The sequence below is a fragment of the Dasypus novemcinctus genome, chromosome 29, assembly GCF_030445035.2.
Source record: "Dasypus novemcinctus isolate mDasNov1 chromosome 29, mDasNov1.1.hap2, whole genome shotgun sequence".
NCBI lineage: Eukaryota > Metazoa > Chordata > Mammalia > Cingulata > Dasypodidae > Dasypus > Dasypus novemcinctus.
Window position 1 is genome coordinate 1,610,850 of NC_080701.1, and position 16,923 is coordinate 1,627,772.

Genomic DNA, 16,923 nt, shown 5'->3' on the forward strand with positions numbered 1-16,923 from the left:
GGGTGGCGAAGTTCTCTCCATCTGTCGCTGTAACCCTCAGGCTGTGAAAAGACGCTTTTGCACCCGCGCCATCCGCGAGCGACTGCTTTAAGGAAAGCACGCCGGAGCTGGGGTTCAGGCTGAACAAACCCAGCTCGTTGCCGGCCTCGATCCGGTAGCGCACCAGCTGCAGCTCATCCGCGTCAATGGCAGACACGGTCGTTATCTGCTCGCCCACGCCCAGGTCGCGGGGAATCGTCCCTTCGCAGTCGACCTTCTCGAACAACGGCGTGTTGTCGTTCAGGTTGTTGAGGGTCAGCGTGGCAAGCACTTCCACCTCGCGGCGGTAGGGGAGGCCCCAGTCGGACGCCCGCACCCTCAGGGTGTAGACCCGGGGCATCAGCTCGTAGTCGAGGCCCTCGGAAGTGCTCACGGCGCCCGTGAAGTGGTCGATGGCGAAGGGCACGGGGCTGAGGTTGGCGATGCTGTAGGTCACGTAGCCGTTCTCGCCCTCGTCCGCGTCGGCGGCGCTCACGCTCAGGACGCGCGTCCCCACCGGCACGTTCTCGTCGAAGGACGCTCTGTAGGCCGTCTGCGAGAACTCGGGGGCGTGGCTGTTGGCACCCGCGATCCTCACCAGGACTCTGGCGGAGGCTCTGCCGTCGCTCGTGGCCACCTCGAGCTCCAGCTGGGGAGCCTGCTGCCGCCTGACCGGCTCCGCGACGGAAACGAGACCCGTGCTGGGGTTCAAGCTGAACCTGGCCCTGGCGGGCGCGCTTCTCAGCACGTACCTCAGGTGGGGGTGCCGGGGCGCGGCTCTCACCAGGACCACCGGGGTGCCGGGCGGCGCCAGCTCGCTGACCTCCGCCCGGTAGACGTCCTTCTCGAAGGCGACCGGCCCCGCTCTGAAGTGCGGGGCGGTCACGTGGATGACTTTCAGGGGAGAGAACTGGGGCGGGACGCCCCTGTCTCTAGCCTGCAGCGTCAGGTTGTAGCCGGAAGCGCGGCGGTCCCAGTCCAGGTGGCCGGTGGCCTTGACCTTGTACTCCCGGCCCCCGGGAGCGGCCCGCACGGTCCTGAACTGCTGCAGGGGGTCGCCGGCCACGATGCTCAGGGAGGCGATCTCCCCGTAGGCGCCCCGGTCACAGTCATCCACGGTCACGATCGCGTACGTGGGGTCCGTGTCCAGCTCCGACGGGGACAGCGTCACGGCCGTTATGGCAGGGGCGCACCTGTTGGCCTGCTCCACGTGCACCGTGAGCCTGGCCATGCTGCTGACCCCGCTGCTCCCGTATAGCTTGGTGCCGCGGTCCACGGCGAGCACCTCCAGCTCGTGCAGCCGGGTCTCGGCGTGGTCCAGCCCCCCGGTCAGGACCACCACGCCGCTGGTGGGGTGGACGGCAAACGTGTCCGTGCGGTCCCTGAAGCTGTAGTAGAACTCCCCGTTGGTGCCCACATCCGCATCCGTGGCGCTGACCCTGGCCACGCTGGTCCTGACGGCCGTGTCCTCGGGCAGGGACACGCTGTAGGAGGTGGGCGAGAAGAGCGGCCTCAGGTCGTTGGTGTCCAGCACGTGCACCCAGACCTCCGCGCGCGCCTCGGCGCCGCTGTGCCTCTCCAGCGCCCTCACGGTCAGCGCGTAGCGGTCGCGCACCTCGCGGTTGAGCACGGCCGTGTTGCCCCCCTTGGTCCTTATCCTCAGGAAGCAGAAGTCCCCGAGCACGTGCTCCTCAGCTTTGAACAGGTTCTCGCTGTCTCCCGAGACGATCTTGTACCGCACTTCCCACAGCGGGTCTCTGAGGTACACCCCCATCTTCACAGGATGCCCCACGTAGGTCTTTGCGGCCGAGTTCTCGTGCACGGTGACGTCGTACTGGGGGTGTGTGAACTGGAGGGGGGCCGGCTCGCCCTGGCTCGGGCCCCCCGCGCCGTCCCCGAAGCACTGGAGCAGCAGCAGCAGCAGGGCCCAGCGGCTCCCCATCGCCCGGCTCGCAGGGACCTGAGGCGGAGGAGAGAAGAAGGAAGTTTACTGCAGGAAGTCAAACCAGTACAGAGCACAACTTCCTTTCCCTTATGAAAGTACCTTCCAAGTCTATGGAATGGTTCTGGATTTTTGTCTGTTTCCAATACGGCAACACTCCTTATGTTTCTAAAATTACAAAGTTTAACATGAACAGTCTTATCTGAATGACTCAAGAAATTGTGAGCCTCAGATGAAGGGCTGACGACTGTGACAACTAAACTGTGTTCTTATACTTAATTCAAGGCAAAGAGAAGCAATCGTTTACAAGGCAGATAATGTGCAATGTTTATATGTTCACTTTATACACGGAATTAAATGCTCAAAAGCACACAAAGCTTCTAACTAATTTACGGGAAAAAAGACAAAAACCTAACAATGGTTTTATAAGACCTCCCATAAGGTCTTTGAGACCATAAGGTCTTTGAGAGTGTTACCTCAAAATGTATTCTGAAATTATACTATTTCCAAGAATGATTAAGCTCACTCCCTACTAAAATAAGATTTACTGTGCCACTAAATGACTAAAAGTGGTCAAGTAAGTATATCGAGTTTGACACTGAGGTAATTTCTGAACCGCCAACACGAACAAACAAAATAAAAGTTTACAAAAGGAAAGCCAGAATTCAACAGCTCGATGCCCGACATCTCCCCAACTAAGCATACGCATTTTATCGCACTGCTTTCCAACAACCAGTATTTACAGAGTCCACTGTCTTCAGGCCACTGGACAACCTGTCACCAGGGGCCCCTTACTGAAAGACAAGACACACACCAAAGAAAGCCAGCCCATCTAAGCTACACACCTGGACGGCCGAATCACCGTGGTGAGTGGGGGCACTGCAGGAAAAGGAAGGCGTGAAAGCAAAGGGTTCTTTCGCCACAGGACTACACCTGGCCGTGGACCTGGGACGCTTATGCTCAGACCAGGTCCTCCCCAAAAACGCGAGCGAAGTCACCCTGAAAACCCACGCAGCTTCACAGCCACCCCGCACGGTCAGTGCAGGACACTGAAGCCTTGCAGGGCAGCATTCAAATGAGCATTCAGGAAACGGGAATGCTACCTAGGGTGACCGAAACGGCCGGCGGAGGGCTAGTTCAAAAGCAGCACGGCAACACTAACTTACAGTGTCTTAGCTCAGCGACTGCGACGCTGCCCTATTAGTCACTCCATTAAGGAAAAAAAGAGAAGACCTGATGCGCTTCAAGCCTCTGGAGCTGAACTGATGCTGAATCACGTTCCAACTGGGCAGTGTCGTGTTCTTTAACCATCACGCCCTCCCCTCAACAGATAAAGGAAGGACAGGTTTCTGGCCTTTAGCAGAATGATTACCATTTAAACAAAATAAGAAAACCCTTTTCTCCTAAAGCAATCTCTATATCTAAATTTGGTCAAAAGTTCTAATACTCAAGGGATGTGAGTATGATGAAATGATTCGGTCATTTTATCAAAACAAATGAAAAGTTCAGTTTCACTGAGGACCTACTACGAGACAGCGATGTGTTGGCTGTACCAACTTAAACATGATTTGTAAAAGACAAAGGCTCCCAATGGCAAGACATTTACAAACTAGGATAAAACAAAACACATATTAAAAAATGCTTATAAAGATGACGCTCACCACTGTCTCCAAATGGTTAGGGTACAGCAGATATGATTACCTGACTCACTTTATAACAAAATATTATTCCATGAATCTATTGCAGACACTTAAAATGTTTGCCTAATTCTCCATATAAAATATTACACAGCTACTAAAATAATTAGATATGACCCTATATGATGCTATGTAAAGATATCCAAATACATTAAGTTGAAAAACGAAGCTGATCTCGTTAACATTTGTAAAAAGGGAGGGGGACAAATCGTGTGCACAGTACATATATCCACTTAAATATAGGCAGAAAAATTCTGGAGTAAAAAAGAATGTGTTTAACGGTGGAAACTTCCAGAGAACAGGAAAGAGGTAGCAGGCAGCTGGAGAAATTTTTACATTTGCACTTTACTCTGAAATTTTCACCATCCAGTATGTTCCCTCTGTAATTCATTCACTCCCTTCATCACGGCTTCATGCGACAAATGCTGAACGAGCGCCTACTGTGGGTCAGGTACAGGTCCAGGTGCTGGGAATTCAAAAGTGGACACCCCACAAGCAAGTGCTCCCGGAGGGTGCAGCGAGGCGGAGACAAAGAAGTGAGAACGGATCACAGGCCGACGATCAAGTCCTAAGTGACAAATAAAGCAGGACAAGAGGGCGCGGCCAGAGAGGGCAGCCCACTCCACCGCCACGACGGGCACCGGGGCCGATGACGCGCCACCAGGCAAACTGCCATCAGCCCTGGGCGCCACCCGCTGCCACACCACAAGAAACGTCTCCAAATACCGCCCGGTGTCGCCCGGGGCTCAACGGACAGAAACAGCAAAGGGGTGGTGGGGCCAGGGCAAGCGGGGGGCGGGGCGGGGGGCAGCAGCAGGGGGAGGCCGGCTCCCGGGGCAGCCTGGAGACAAACGCTTAGAAGAGCGTTCGGCTTGCGCAGAAGGTGCAGAGCTGGCTTCCCTGCCGCTGGCCTCACGCTGGCGCAGTCCCCAGCCAAGGGGCAGCGCGGGGCCGGCTGAAGCCGTCCTGGACTCATGGCCTGGGCCTTCCCTGACGTCCCGTCCACCCAGGACCTGTGCCCTCACAGGCAGCATGTCCCCAAGGTCCTCCAACAGCCCCGCGGCTGGGAGCTGGCAGCCAGGGGTTCTGCACGTGTCCCTCGATCTGGCCTGCTGTTCTCATTACACCAAGGTCGTGCGTCCTGGGGAGGACAGCACAGGAGCAAAGACCTTCCCTTCCCGTTGCTTCAGGAGCACAGAGAACCATGTGACTCCACGTGGGCACCGGCCTGCGGCCCACGGAGAGGTGGAGGTCGAGGTCTCCGCGCAGCCCCCGCCACGCTGCCCTCCTCGGCAGGAGGAGCGTCGGGTCCCCACTTTGAGAAGGCGGCACCCACGAAACGCCCTTAGACACGAGAGTCCTCCTCGAAGGGAGGCGCTGTCGCCGTGGGGTGCACCCGCTGCACAGTCATCCAGCTCTGCCCAGGGCCCCAGGCGAGGCAGCGGCTCTCAGGACCCGTGGTTTTACCACGAGTGACACAAGCGGCCCGAGGAGTTCGGGCGGGGAGGGCAGGTCTGTGCGGACAGCAGACTTCAAGGCAGCAGAAGCACAGCAGGGGGAACCGAGCTGCAGGTGCGTCCCAGGGAGCCCGGGCAGCCTCCGCCGAAACGCACGGGGTAGGGGGTCCAATCCCAGCCTAGCACAGGCCTGGAGGGGCTGGGCAGGCAGGGAGGATGAAGAGGGGGCAGCGCCACAGAGGGTCCAGAGGGTCGGCAACTGTGCCTGAGCAATGGGGAATGCCAGATTTGGGGAGTGAGATGCTGTTGTGGACAGAGCAAGCTGGAACTTTCTAGAATTCCAGGTAGAGATTTCCAGCGCAGTTAGATGTGTGGGGGAGGTCCAGCCTGGAGAGAGAAAACCGGGGGCTGTGGGAAGACAATCTGTGCTACTTAAGGTCATGAAACTGAGTGACGTCACCCACGGGAGGACACCCATGAAGAGTACCCCAAGGACGAGGGCGACTGCGCGCCAAGGGTCAGCAGAGAACCCAGCAAGCGCGCCGGGAGCAGCCCCGAGGCGGCAGAACCAAGCAGCAGCGCAGGCAAACCCTTGTGGCTGTAGCACGTGTGGTGACGGAGTCCGGCGGTCCCCCCAGCCCTGCATGGCCCCCCCCCGCAAGCCCTGGACGGCCCCCCGAGCACCCCTGGATGCCCTCCCCAGCCCTGGACGGCCCCCTGCACCCCTGGATGCCCCATGCCAGCCCTGAACTGCCCCCCCAGCACCCCTGGACAGCCCTGGGCCAGGGAGAGGCACGGTGCTCCCGCAGCTCCTCAGCCCCTCGGCCCCACCCCGGTTCCCGACCGCCCCCCAGCCCACCCCGCGGCCCTCAGGCTGGAGAGCCCCCTGGAGCACAGGCGCTGAGGTCTCCCACAGCTCTGCATCGCCCCTGCAAACCTGCTGACCAATACAAGTCCTGTACGTCAGCCACAGAACGCCACTGTCGTTAGAATAAACTATGAAATGCAATTCTGGTGATCACATAAAAAACCCCACTCTTTCTAGAGATACTGTTAATCTTGAAGTAATGCAATGAGGAGCTGTTACTTGGTTTTCACTTTACATAAAACGCCATAATTCAAACTATGGCTGTTACTCTGCAAAACAAATAAATAGAGCTGGGGCGGGGGCAGATACTAATATTATTCCCTCTAAAAAGAATATTATTGCTTGTAGTTCATGCTGATGAAAATTAAACTCGGAAACCATTTTAAGCAAGGGCTATCCTTTGATATCTAGAAGGTGATCACCGTACTTGAACTCATATTAATTTAGGATTTCTTTTATGCTTTTTCCAAAGAGGGAAACAATGTTTATTTCATTCTGCCTTTAGGGAAAAGAGGCTCACATTCAAAGCTTAAAACATCTTTAGTACAGATTTCTAAAAATCTATAAATAAGGAGGAAAAGTAATTTTTCTTATAAAAATCAGATGCTAATATCTTCATATTAGGGAGATCTTCATGTAAAATGCTCTGAACGACGACACACTCTTCACACACACAACGCAGTCCCTGTGCTGACAGCACTGCCGCCTAAACTCACCCACTTAGAACGAAAGCTAAGACCTAGGACGTCTCCAGTGCTTCTGAGATAAGCCATCAGGTGGCACTGCGCACTCCCCCGTGTGTGAATGCCACGTGTTTACCATGCGTGCACGCACCATCGGTCATCCAGCCCCACATGCCAGGGGCAAGAATTATTCAACTTCCCGTTCCCTGTATTATGGTGAAAACACACACACACACACATAAAAATAAAGTTAAGAACTTGTACTTCTCCGCATGGGGCTCTCCTCACACTCTCATTCTGTATCCAAAATCAAGGAGGCAGCCGATGAGGCTCAGTGCTGGAGTGCTGGCTTCCCACATATATGAGTTCCAAAAAAAAAAAAAAAAATCAACGAGAGTATCACTAGAATTTAAGTTATTGACATTCGGAGCGTAATTTCAGTTTGGATAATGTCACAAATTTTAAAGTATTTTTTAAAGCTCTTTAATTTGCAAGAAAGATGACAACCACATTTTCAAAGAAATGCCACAAGTTACAAAAAAAGAGGATATGAAATATGAGTCTTATTTTTTAATACTGTATACTAAATGTTTAAATAATGTCTAAAATCATTTAAGTCTCAAAAAATTATTTTATTAAGAAAGTCAGTTGGCTACTCAGCTATAATCAACTCAAAGCTTCTAGGTAATGTTTCAAGAGAAAAATACACACATTTTCCTAAACAAATTATAGCTACAAACTACTTTTAAGAGCTGTCATTCTTACACTAAAAAAAATACTGGGTAAATGCTGTTTACTTTCTGGATGACTACTAATTCTTTTCAAGTCACCTTGATTTCTTTTTCAGTAAAAAGTGTGTGGGGGACAGGTAGAGGGGAATCTATGAGCTCAGAAAATAGCAGCCTTAGGCTTGCTATGTAAAATTTACTACTTCTGGTAACTCCATTGCTATGTTGCTCATTTTGACGGGGGCTGCAATTAGTCTGAGTGCACTAGCAATGGCTTAACTTAAATAATGACTTCAAATCATCAAAACTGTTTCCAGTTTCCTCAGAGACCAGGTTCAAGCTAATGGCATCGACGGTGGCAGAACCGCAGTCACTTTACTCAATACATCAAAACTTTTTCAGAACCTAAAACTTCAGCTTTTGCATGGTCCAAACAACCCAAAATAACTTTTCAAAAGCTTTCTCACGCTTAAGAAAAGTTAAACAGACTTCCCAATTTTTCAATGCCTCCTGTAATCCACCAAATCATCTCGGAGCACGGGAGCGTGTGAAACATGCCTGTGGTATAACACGGGGTGGACGTCTCCAGCTGCTCCGCACGATCGGGGTCAAGGGTGAGGTACAAAGCAAGGCTGCGTGTGCACCCCCCGCAGGGCGCCCCTGCCACCCTCTCTCCCCAGGCGGGGCCAGGACAACTGCACTCGACTCACCCAACAGCTTCCTCCTCGTGCCCCAGGCAAGTGTCCCCACCCTGCCCTTGAACTGACCATCACCCCACCTCCTGGACTCTTCTCTGCAGAGGATGTTTCGGCCACCTGCCCCACTCCCAACTTAGAAAGACCAAACCATGCTCCCTGTGAACCTACTACGCGCACACAGGCGCCTCACGAAGTGCTGGGCCAGGCGTGGGGGTGTCCCACATTCAGGAGGGAACGGAGTCGTCAGGGACAAAGCGCCTCAGCTCCCCTCCTCTGACACGTTCTCTCCCCCACAACCTCGGGAGGCCAGGGCCCTGCCTGGCGTTGCCACAGACTCTTCAGGGCTTCTCTGCCCTGAATTACCTCCCAGTGCAAACATCTCCAACACCCCTCGCTCCTGCCATCCTGCTGCGTCTACAAATATGCACTGGTTCCTCCCTACATAAAAATAAACTTCCTTCAAACCTTCACTTCCTTCAAGCCCTATTTCTGGTCTACTTACACTGACAAAGTTCTCAGAAAAAAAGCCGTTTCTTAGAACTGCCTCTCCTCCAAAAACGTTATTTCTACCCTCAGCTGTCCTCAACGACCTCCTGTCCACTCTGGGCACAGAGAGCTTCTTCTGGCGCCACAAGCAAACCTCAAAACCTCTTCTCAGCGCTCATCCTCCTCGACCTAAGGGCCCACCTGCACCACTATTCCTCTCCCTCAACGCCCTTCCATCCATTACACTGGCGAAAACAAGGAGGAAAGCCATGAGGACACGCCAGGAATGAAGGACAGGCGCCTCCTGGCTGGGCTGGACAGGCGTGCGTACCCAGCGCTGGTCTGTCATGGTCAAGCTCCGCGTTTCAAGTTTCCTCAACTCTTTCTATACGTATATATGAGACGGGATCCACTCCGCCTCAACCACGGAAGAGGAACTGCCACGCCCCACATCCCAGTTGTTCTCTTCCTGAATTATAGACCTTTCCAGTCATTCCCCACTGCAAAAATAACAGCTCTTCCCCTGCCTTTTTCCTCTTTCGTGAAACTTCACAAAGCACCCACATTTGCACCGTATGAAATCCAACAAAAAAGGCGGCTCTGGGAGGCTGGGAGGCATAACACCTAAACTCAAGTCCTGGTTCTACCACAGAGCAACTGTGTGAAGTTCTAGAGGTTTCTTAATCCTTTTTTTTTTTTACCTGAAAACTTGAAAGCTGGGTTAAATCTTAGCCCCCTACCCTCTGTACACACCCACACAAATTCAGGGTTTCTATGATCTTTTGTTCCTACCTGTCTAATTTGCACATCTAAAAAGTTATCCAAACTTGACATTTTTCCTCAGTCCCTCAAAACTGCTCCCTTTTCCTTTCTGCTGCCACCACCTGGTTCACAGGCACGTCTGTGCGGGCACAGCACTCCACAGCCTTTCGGTAGTCCCGCATTCTGCCCTCTTTCCTATCTAGCCTACACACTGCCCTCACACTAATCTCATTCAAAATTATTTGTGACAGCATTCCCTACTTTGAAAATATTCAGCATTTCCCCTTCCCCTGCTGGCTGATTAGCCCTGTCTTAATTAAAGACCTTTGATAACGACTTCTACCTACTTCCCCATCTTATGTTCCAACATTACTTCCTATCTCAAACTAGGAAAGTGTGCTTCCACAAGCCACAACCGGTGCCGCAACCAAGCTGTGTGGCGCCGGCGACACCACCTAGCGGCCAGGTCTCCAAACTTCCCTTCTGGGGGATAAGGCAAACTTTGCTATTTTATTTTTTTCTGTCCTCCTTACTCACATACAATGTAATTATTTAGGCCTTTCTCATCAACGTTTCTTCCCTCTTTCCATCACTCCTGCCCCTGAAAAATGTACCACCCCCCGTCATTATAGGCCAATTTAAGTAGCAGTCATAGATTTTCTATTACCTACCCACACAAGGAAAAAGGACAAGTCATAAATTAAGTAAAAACAGGACTAAAGAAGCACTGGCGATACACTAATCAACCCTCTTCCTAGAGATGACATGGTATGCTTAGATCACGTCTGTTTTCTCACCATTCACCACACTACAACCTAGCCACAACTGTGGTTTCTAGAACTTGTTTTGCACATTTCCTCTCCTTGAACTATTTCCCCCAGAGTCACTCTTCTCTGAGCCCTTCCTACCCTAAAATCCGCCTACCCCGGGGGACAGCTGCGGCCACACTGCACTCCAAGGGAGTGTGTATCTGCCCTCCTTCCCCATCAGGCTGTAAGTTCCTGGAGGAGAGGAGCCCTTGATCTTGTGATCACCACTGTTTACTGGACGTGGGCCACTTTTGGCTTGGACAGCCACCACTGTTGCAGAGGTCGGCGGACAGATGGGTGAGAGCCTAAGAACAGAGTGGGAGGCAGGACTTAAGTTAGCAGAACGGGGAGTTAGAAAGGGATTACATGGGAAAATCATGCCTCCATCATTCTCAAATTAACAGAAAACCCAGATGCAACCACCAGGCCTGGATCAGCACTGCAGACGGCTGCCTAGAGAGGTCGTTTCCAGCAGCCCAGAATGAGGCTCCTGCCCGCCTCAAAAGGTTTCCAAGTTGGCTACAGAAGATGCCAGGCCAGAGTCTGTATTGCAGAGCTCATTACGAGGCTCTGTGCTTTTACAGTCTAGCAAGGATAAGGATTAAATAATAACTTTCTTTAGTGGTTTGGAGAGCACATTAAGTTTCTCTACAGACTATCTCCACCTAAATAATGAGCACTTAGAATCAAGCAAGAATTTCAGCAAGGTAGTTAAATATGGGGTTTAAGCAAAGGCAGGCTTTTTTTTTTTTAATTTAAAATGTCAAATATACTGATTACTCATCTGACTGAATTGTGCTTTTTTTTGGGGGGGGGGAGTTGCCCTCTGATACTCAGAGAAAACGGCAACTTTTTGATTCCCAGCAAATGAATTCTCTAGTCAAATGAATCATGTGTATCACGCTCATTTCAGGAACTCCTTTTTAGCACCTAAGAATAAATTGCAAGCTGAACAATTAAACAAGGACAAAAAGACACACTTTGGCTTCATGTCTACACAATTTGGTCAAAGAGAAGTTACCTCCTGTAAAGTCCCTTTCATGAATATTAAACAGCACACCCAGCTTTTATGGCTTTCCACAAGTAAAACAGGTTCTTGAGGCTAAGAATTAAGCCACTAAGACAATATTAAACCCAATAATAACACACTAATTTGATTTGGCTTATTGAGTCCATGTAAAATCTGCCAAACTAGGATGGAAAACAGGTGGTGGAAGACTTGATAGGGAGTTAAAGCAGGTAATTCTAAGAACCCTTCCACCTCTCCACAGTCAGATAAGTGACTACTTCAAGGGCAGCTCAAGGGCTAGATCTAAAGAAAAGCACTAGAAAGGCAGGGGAGAAGGAATGTAAGAAGGGTATTATTTTGCACACAATTCCTTAAGCTGCTTCTTTTGCCACCTGCCCATAACTTGAGCTTATAGGAGCCTGACAAGATGAGCTCTAGGCTTCTACTAGAGGCTAATTAGAAGATACAAATGAAAACAGGTCTCCACTGATTTTAGAAAGTCCTCTGACAGCCGTGCTTCCTTTCAGGGCGATGAAGAATTTGGCTCAAGATGTTCATTTTCAAGAAATGGGTATACAAATGCAAATTTTATTCAAACCTTACACAGCTTGTTAAAAATGCCACATTTGGCATAACTTAAAGTTGGATCAATTTTTTTTAAAAATATGTTTTTAAGTATGCTTACACCTTAAAGCTTAAACACCCATCAAGGAAAGAGGGATAATTCTAAATTAGGCAGTCAAGGCTGCCTTCTAAAACAGGAAGACAAAAAGCAAACGTCAGAATTAACCTATAACTAAAGAAACACAGAGTTCCCCTAACAACTGGACATGTTAGATGACAACCAAAACTAAGAGTAATGTGGAAACCACTCCCGTTATCTAGTCTTAATGTGCGGAAACCTTCTTAGACTCTCGAAACCTATCTATGAATATGAGTCAAAAACAATCTGCTTTTGGAAAAATGTCCTGTGTGGTAAATCTTTCACGATGTCAAGTCACTTTATCTAATCAGCATATCTACCGTGCAGGAGAGAGTTGCTTAACAAATGCCACTTGCTGAAACCACAGTGCAGACACATGCAAAAAAAAAAAAAAAAATCTTTAACTGCATAGAAAATATTTATGAGTTTACTTTCCAAACGCATACAATTGCGTCCTTGTTTTCAAAGCCCTGCAACTGACATCAGCGGATCAGTAGGGAACAAAACAATCTTAGAGACAAGGGGACAGTTAGCTCCGAAGAAAGCACTCGAAGAAAAAGCTCGAGGAGCCAGAATCTCTTTCTTTCTCGAGATCTTACAAGTTTCTCTTGTAGAAGACAGAAACCAACAGCTGACAAGCCATTAACACAAACTGCGGGTTCTGCCCGAGTTGGGCCCCTGCAGCCGCTCACGCACACGCTCGGCCTGGCGCCCACGCGGGGGTGTCAGCGCGGGGAGCGTGCCCGAGGGGCCGGGTCCAGGGCGCAGGGCCCTCAGCTCCAGGCCTCCCCCTCGGGCTGCTTCAGAGCGGGACCCCGGCCCAGGACTGGGACCGCGCTCGGGGAGACCGAGGGGAGCGGGGCGCGTCTCGGTGGGGCGGGCGCTGCGGCTTCCGGACCCGGACCGGACCCAGAGCCTACCCCGGCCCCGGCCCAGACCCAGACCCGGATCCTACCCAAGACCCGGCCCAGACCCAGAGCCTGCCCCGGACCCACCCCAGGACCCGCACCCGAGCCGCGGGCGACCCTGCCCGCAGGACCACGCGGGCCCGAGGGCCAGCAGCCGGCGCCGCCAGCTCGCCCCGCCCCGAGCCCGAGGCAGGACTGAACTTCCCGGGTGGGAAGGCGCTCGCGGCACCCTCCCGCAGGGCTGCTGCTCCGCGGCTGGCCGCAGCACCGGGGGGAGCGCGCTCCCGAGCGGGCCGTCGGGGAGGCCCTCGCGCCCCAGGCCCGCGACTCCGAGCAGCCAGTCGGGGCCGTCGGGGGCCCCCGCGCCGCGCTCCCCAAGCCCGGCCTCCGCGTCCTCCAACTCACCGCGAAGTTGGCCCCAAGTGGCGACGGCGCCGGACGCGCCCCCGCTGCCCCGCGCGCACCGAGCCAGGCCGGGTGCGCCGGGGCCGCCGGCTCCCGCCTCGCCCCCGCGCGCCCCGTGCCGGGAAGGCCCCGCCGGGCACTGGCGCCTCCGCGCCGGCGCGGGAAGTATCCCTCCGCCCCAGCCACGCCCGCAGCCGGCGCTCGTTTCCCCGCGCGGACCCCGGGCTGCCCTCGCGCGCCGCGGGGCTCGGCCCTTGGGCCCCCCGCCACGGCGCCCCGCGAGGCCGAGGGCCGCGGTCCCTGCGGAGGCGGAGCCGCGCGGGCAGGGGCGGCCGAGTGCCAGGGTCCCTGCGCCGCGCCCGGGCGCCCTGGAGTGGGCTGCGTGCGATCGGCAGTGGGGGCCGCGCCGCGGCGCGCGGGCCAGGAGTCGGGGAGGCTGCCTTCTGGGCGCGGGGAGCCTTGGCGTGGCGCGCGGCCCCCGCGGGCCTCCAGGAGAAGCGCCCCGGGCGCCCCCACGCCTGCCTCTGGCGGCCCACCTTCCTGCCCCCCACGGCTCGGCGCGACGAAAGGGCCGCAGAAGGAATCCGGCTAGACCGGAGTCCACTGCCTTCTTCAGTCTACACGAAAGTCCCGAGAAAATGGGAGCGCGTCCCCGCCACCGCCGTGTGCAGACCCCAGAACTTTCCCCTCGGCTGTGCGGGGCTCCGAATCCCAAGCCCTTCTCCCCTGCGGACGCCCCAGCTCTGCGGGACAAAAGGCAGGGGCCGCCTCGCGCGCTCGGCCAGCCGGCGGGGCCAGGAGGTCCTCCAACTGGCGCAGTGTCCCGGGAAACGGCAAGTTCCAGGGCGCAGGGGCGCCCGGGGAGCTCCAGGCGCGGTCGAGACGCGGGGTGTGCGGCGCGGCTCGGCGCTGGGACGCAGCGCGGTGAGGCCGCTGCCTGGGGAGGTGGAGGGGCTCGGACACTAACCCTGAGAACAAAGGGACCCGCTTTTCCCCGGGGGCCGGGGGCGCAGGGGGACCGCGAGGCGAGGAGCCCGGGGCAGTCAACGCGGTCACCACTAAAGCCGCCTTGGGAAGGCGACTGAAAGCCGCACGGGTGGGATCGTTCACGCAGCCGGCGAGCGCCGTCTCCAAAGCTCGGGCCGCCCGTAACTGCGCCGCCTGCCCTGCGTTACGGTCATCGCAGCGCCCGCCGAGCGCCGGCCCGGGACGCCCCTTGCCGGCTTCCAACTGGGCAAAGCACCACCTTCCCAGAAGGCAGCCCGTGGGGCTGGGACAAGCGGGGGGCAGACCGCAAAGCGGGGTACTGTGGCATCTGAAGAGCGTCAGGAACCCCGAGGCAAGGGTCTCGCGTGAAAAGCGCGATCGCCCATCCCAGGGGCGGCGGCGTCTCGGAGCCCCCATTTGCCAGGCTCCCTGGGGACCTGACTGTCTAGAAAAAGTTGCACTTGGCCGCCGCGGGCGCCGCCGGCCTCGCCGCTCGCGTACCCCCGCGGGCTGACACGGGGGCGCCTCGGGCTACTATCCAAGTTCCCTCCAGGCAGGGAGAGAGGTGGGTCAGGGCCAAGCCCGCCCTGGAAATAGTCGACCGTCGCCCCGTCCCCAAGGGCTCCGGAAAGCCGGGGGGCGGGGAGGGCTCCCGACGCCCGCGCGCTCCCTCTCGCACCCCTTCTGCTTCCCGGGCATCCGAGCTAGGGCTGGAGATCGGGAGAAGAAGGGGGCGGGGCGGGGGCGGCGGGGCGCGGGGCCCGGGGCGCGGAGGGCCGGCGCCTCGCCGGGGGCGCGGGGCTAGAGGGCGCTGCGCCCCTGCGGATGGCGCGGAGCGCGCCGGCTCCATTTCGGGAAGAAGTTGAGTCCAGCGGCCCCCGAGCGGCGCGGCTCAAGTTCTGGGGGGCCGCGGCTGCTCGCGGGGGGCTCCAAGCCGCCGGGTACGGCCGGCCTTCCCTTCCCGCTCCCCGAGGGCCCGCGCCGCGCGAGCGGGGCCTGCGGGAGACGCGCTTCCCCCGCGCGCGCTGAGCACCCCGCACCCCCGAGCCCCGTGCGCGTTTGAATTTAAAGGCCAAACGGCCGGCGCCGAACAAAGGGCTCACCGGTCCGGCCGCTCCTCGGTGCTCCGCGCTAAGGCCGCCGGCGGCTCCGCACGCCGCGCGCGTCCCGGCCGCTCCAGCCCCGCGCCCCGCGCCGCCAACTTCGCCGCCTCGGCTCCGCAGCATGCTCCCCCGCAGGCTGCCGCCAGCCCGCGCCGCCCGGCCCCCGGGGGCCGCGTCCCGGCGCTCCCGTCCCAGGGTGGCCCCGGAGCGCCGCACGGGCGAGCAGAGCGCGCGGCTGCGGGAGAGGCCGCCGAGGCCAACTTGGTCAGGACATGCCGGGCGGCCGGCAGCCGAGCGCGGCGCGGGGGCGGCGAGGGGCGGCTCTCCCCGCCCGCGCCCCGCCCCCGCTGACGTCACGCCCCGCCCGCGCCCCCGCGCCGGCCCCCGCGCTCCGGCGGGTCGGCTCCCCGCAGCCGCCGCCGCCCCGCGGCCCTGCCCCGAGCCTCGCCCCGGCCGCGCGCGGGTCCCGCCGAGGCGCCCCCGGCTGCCTCCCGCCCCGCGGCCCGCTCCGCGCGGGGGCTGCGGGCGCTGCGGGGCCCTCGGCGTGTCGCCGCCCGCGTGGGCCCGGCCGGCGGGAGCGCGGGCCGGATGGCGGCGCCGGCTTCTGGTGCGGGTGTTTTAAACACTTCTGCGCGGGCGCGGTGCGTGGTCTTGGTGCGGGGAGTCCACGGTTCAATTCTCAGTCTGGCCAAGCGCGCCCACGTTCCCGACCGCGCCGGGGAGGGGAGCGGGGAGCCGGGCGCGGGGCGGGGAGTGCAGACGCCGTGCAAGCTGAATTCGTAAAGGAACGCACCGCTGCAGGTGAGCGCCCAGACGCCAGGAAAATACCTGCTCTGGAATATTGCTTAATGCCACGAAAGTACAACATAAAACCCTGCTGAGCAGCGTGGAGCCTCCCCAGAAGCCCTGGGAGCTGATACAGCCCCAGAAGGCTGGCATTAAAATTCCAAAGAAATCAGAATAAAAAATAAATAAATGAAAAAGGGGGGGGGGGGGGGAGTAAAAATAAAAGGAAATCTAAAAGACAAAAAAATTCGAATGACCCCTGGGAACTGGAGTGGGGGAAATTCTATTAAGACGTTGATCCAGGGGAGCGGATGTGGCTCAAGCAACCGGGCTCCCGGCTGCCATCTAGGAGGTCCAGGGCCTCCTGGTGAGGGAAGCTGGCCGCGTGGTGAGCTGGCCCACGCGGAGTGCCAGCCCGTGCGGAGTGCTGCCCTGCGCAGGAGTGCTGGCCCATGCGGAGAGCTGGCAGCAAGATGACACAGAAAGAGACACAGAGGAGAGATAATAAGAGACACCGTAGGCAGGGAGCTGAGGTGGTGCAAGAGAGTGACTGCCCCTCTCTCCCACTCCAGAAGGTCCCAGGATGGGTTCCTGGAGCCACCAAACGAGAATACAGCAGACACAGGAACACACGGCGAATTGGGGGGGGGGGGGGGGGGAGAGTAAGTAAGTAAGTAAATAAAAATATTTTTTTAAAAAGACATTGATCCATCCATGCAAATTTGTTGGTCAGTTTAGCTGGTCATTTTCTTTGAATAGTAAAGAAAAGAAACCCTAAGGGAACAGGAAATGGGCGGGGAGTTCACCAGTTTAGGGAAAAGAAGGCTAATTGATTATTCGTATTCCATCCAGAGTGTGAAGCCCGTGTGTGGCC

The 16,923-nt window shown here is 56.3% G+C and overlaps 1 protein-coding gene across 1 annotated transcript in view; it reads right to left on the reverse strand.

Annotated features, from left to right (window-relative positions):
* FAT1 (FAT atypical cadherin 1) overlaps positions 1-15,408 on the reverse strand; it is a 140,443-nt gene extending 125,035 nt beyond the window's left edge. Inside the window, 2 exon segments of the mRNA XM_058289871.2 lie at positions 2-1,978; positions 15,264-15,408. Coding sequence (XP_058145854.1) covers positions 2-1,978; positions 15,264-15,386 — 2,100 coding nt within the window. The 5' untranslated portion in view covers positions 15,387-15,408.
* Between the last annotated feature and the right edge of the window lie 1,515 nt (positions 15,409-16,923).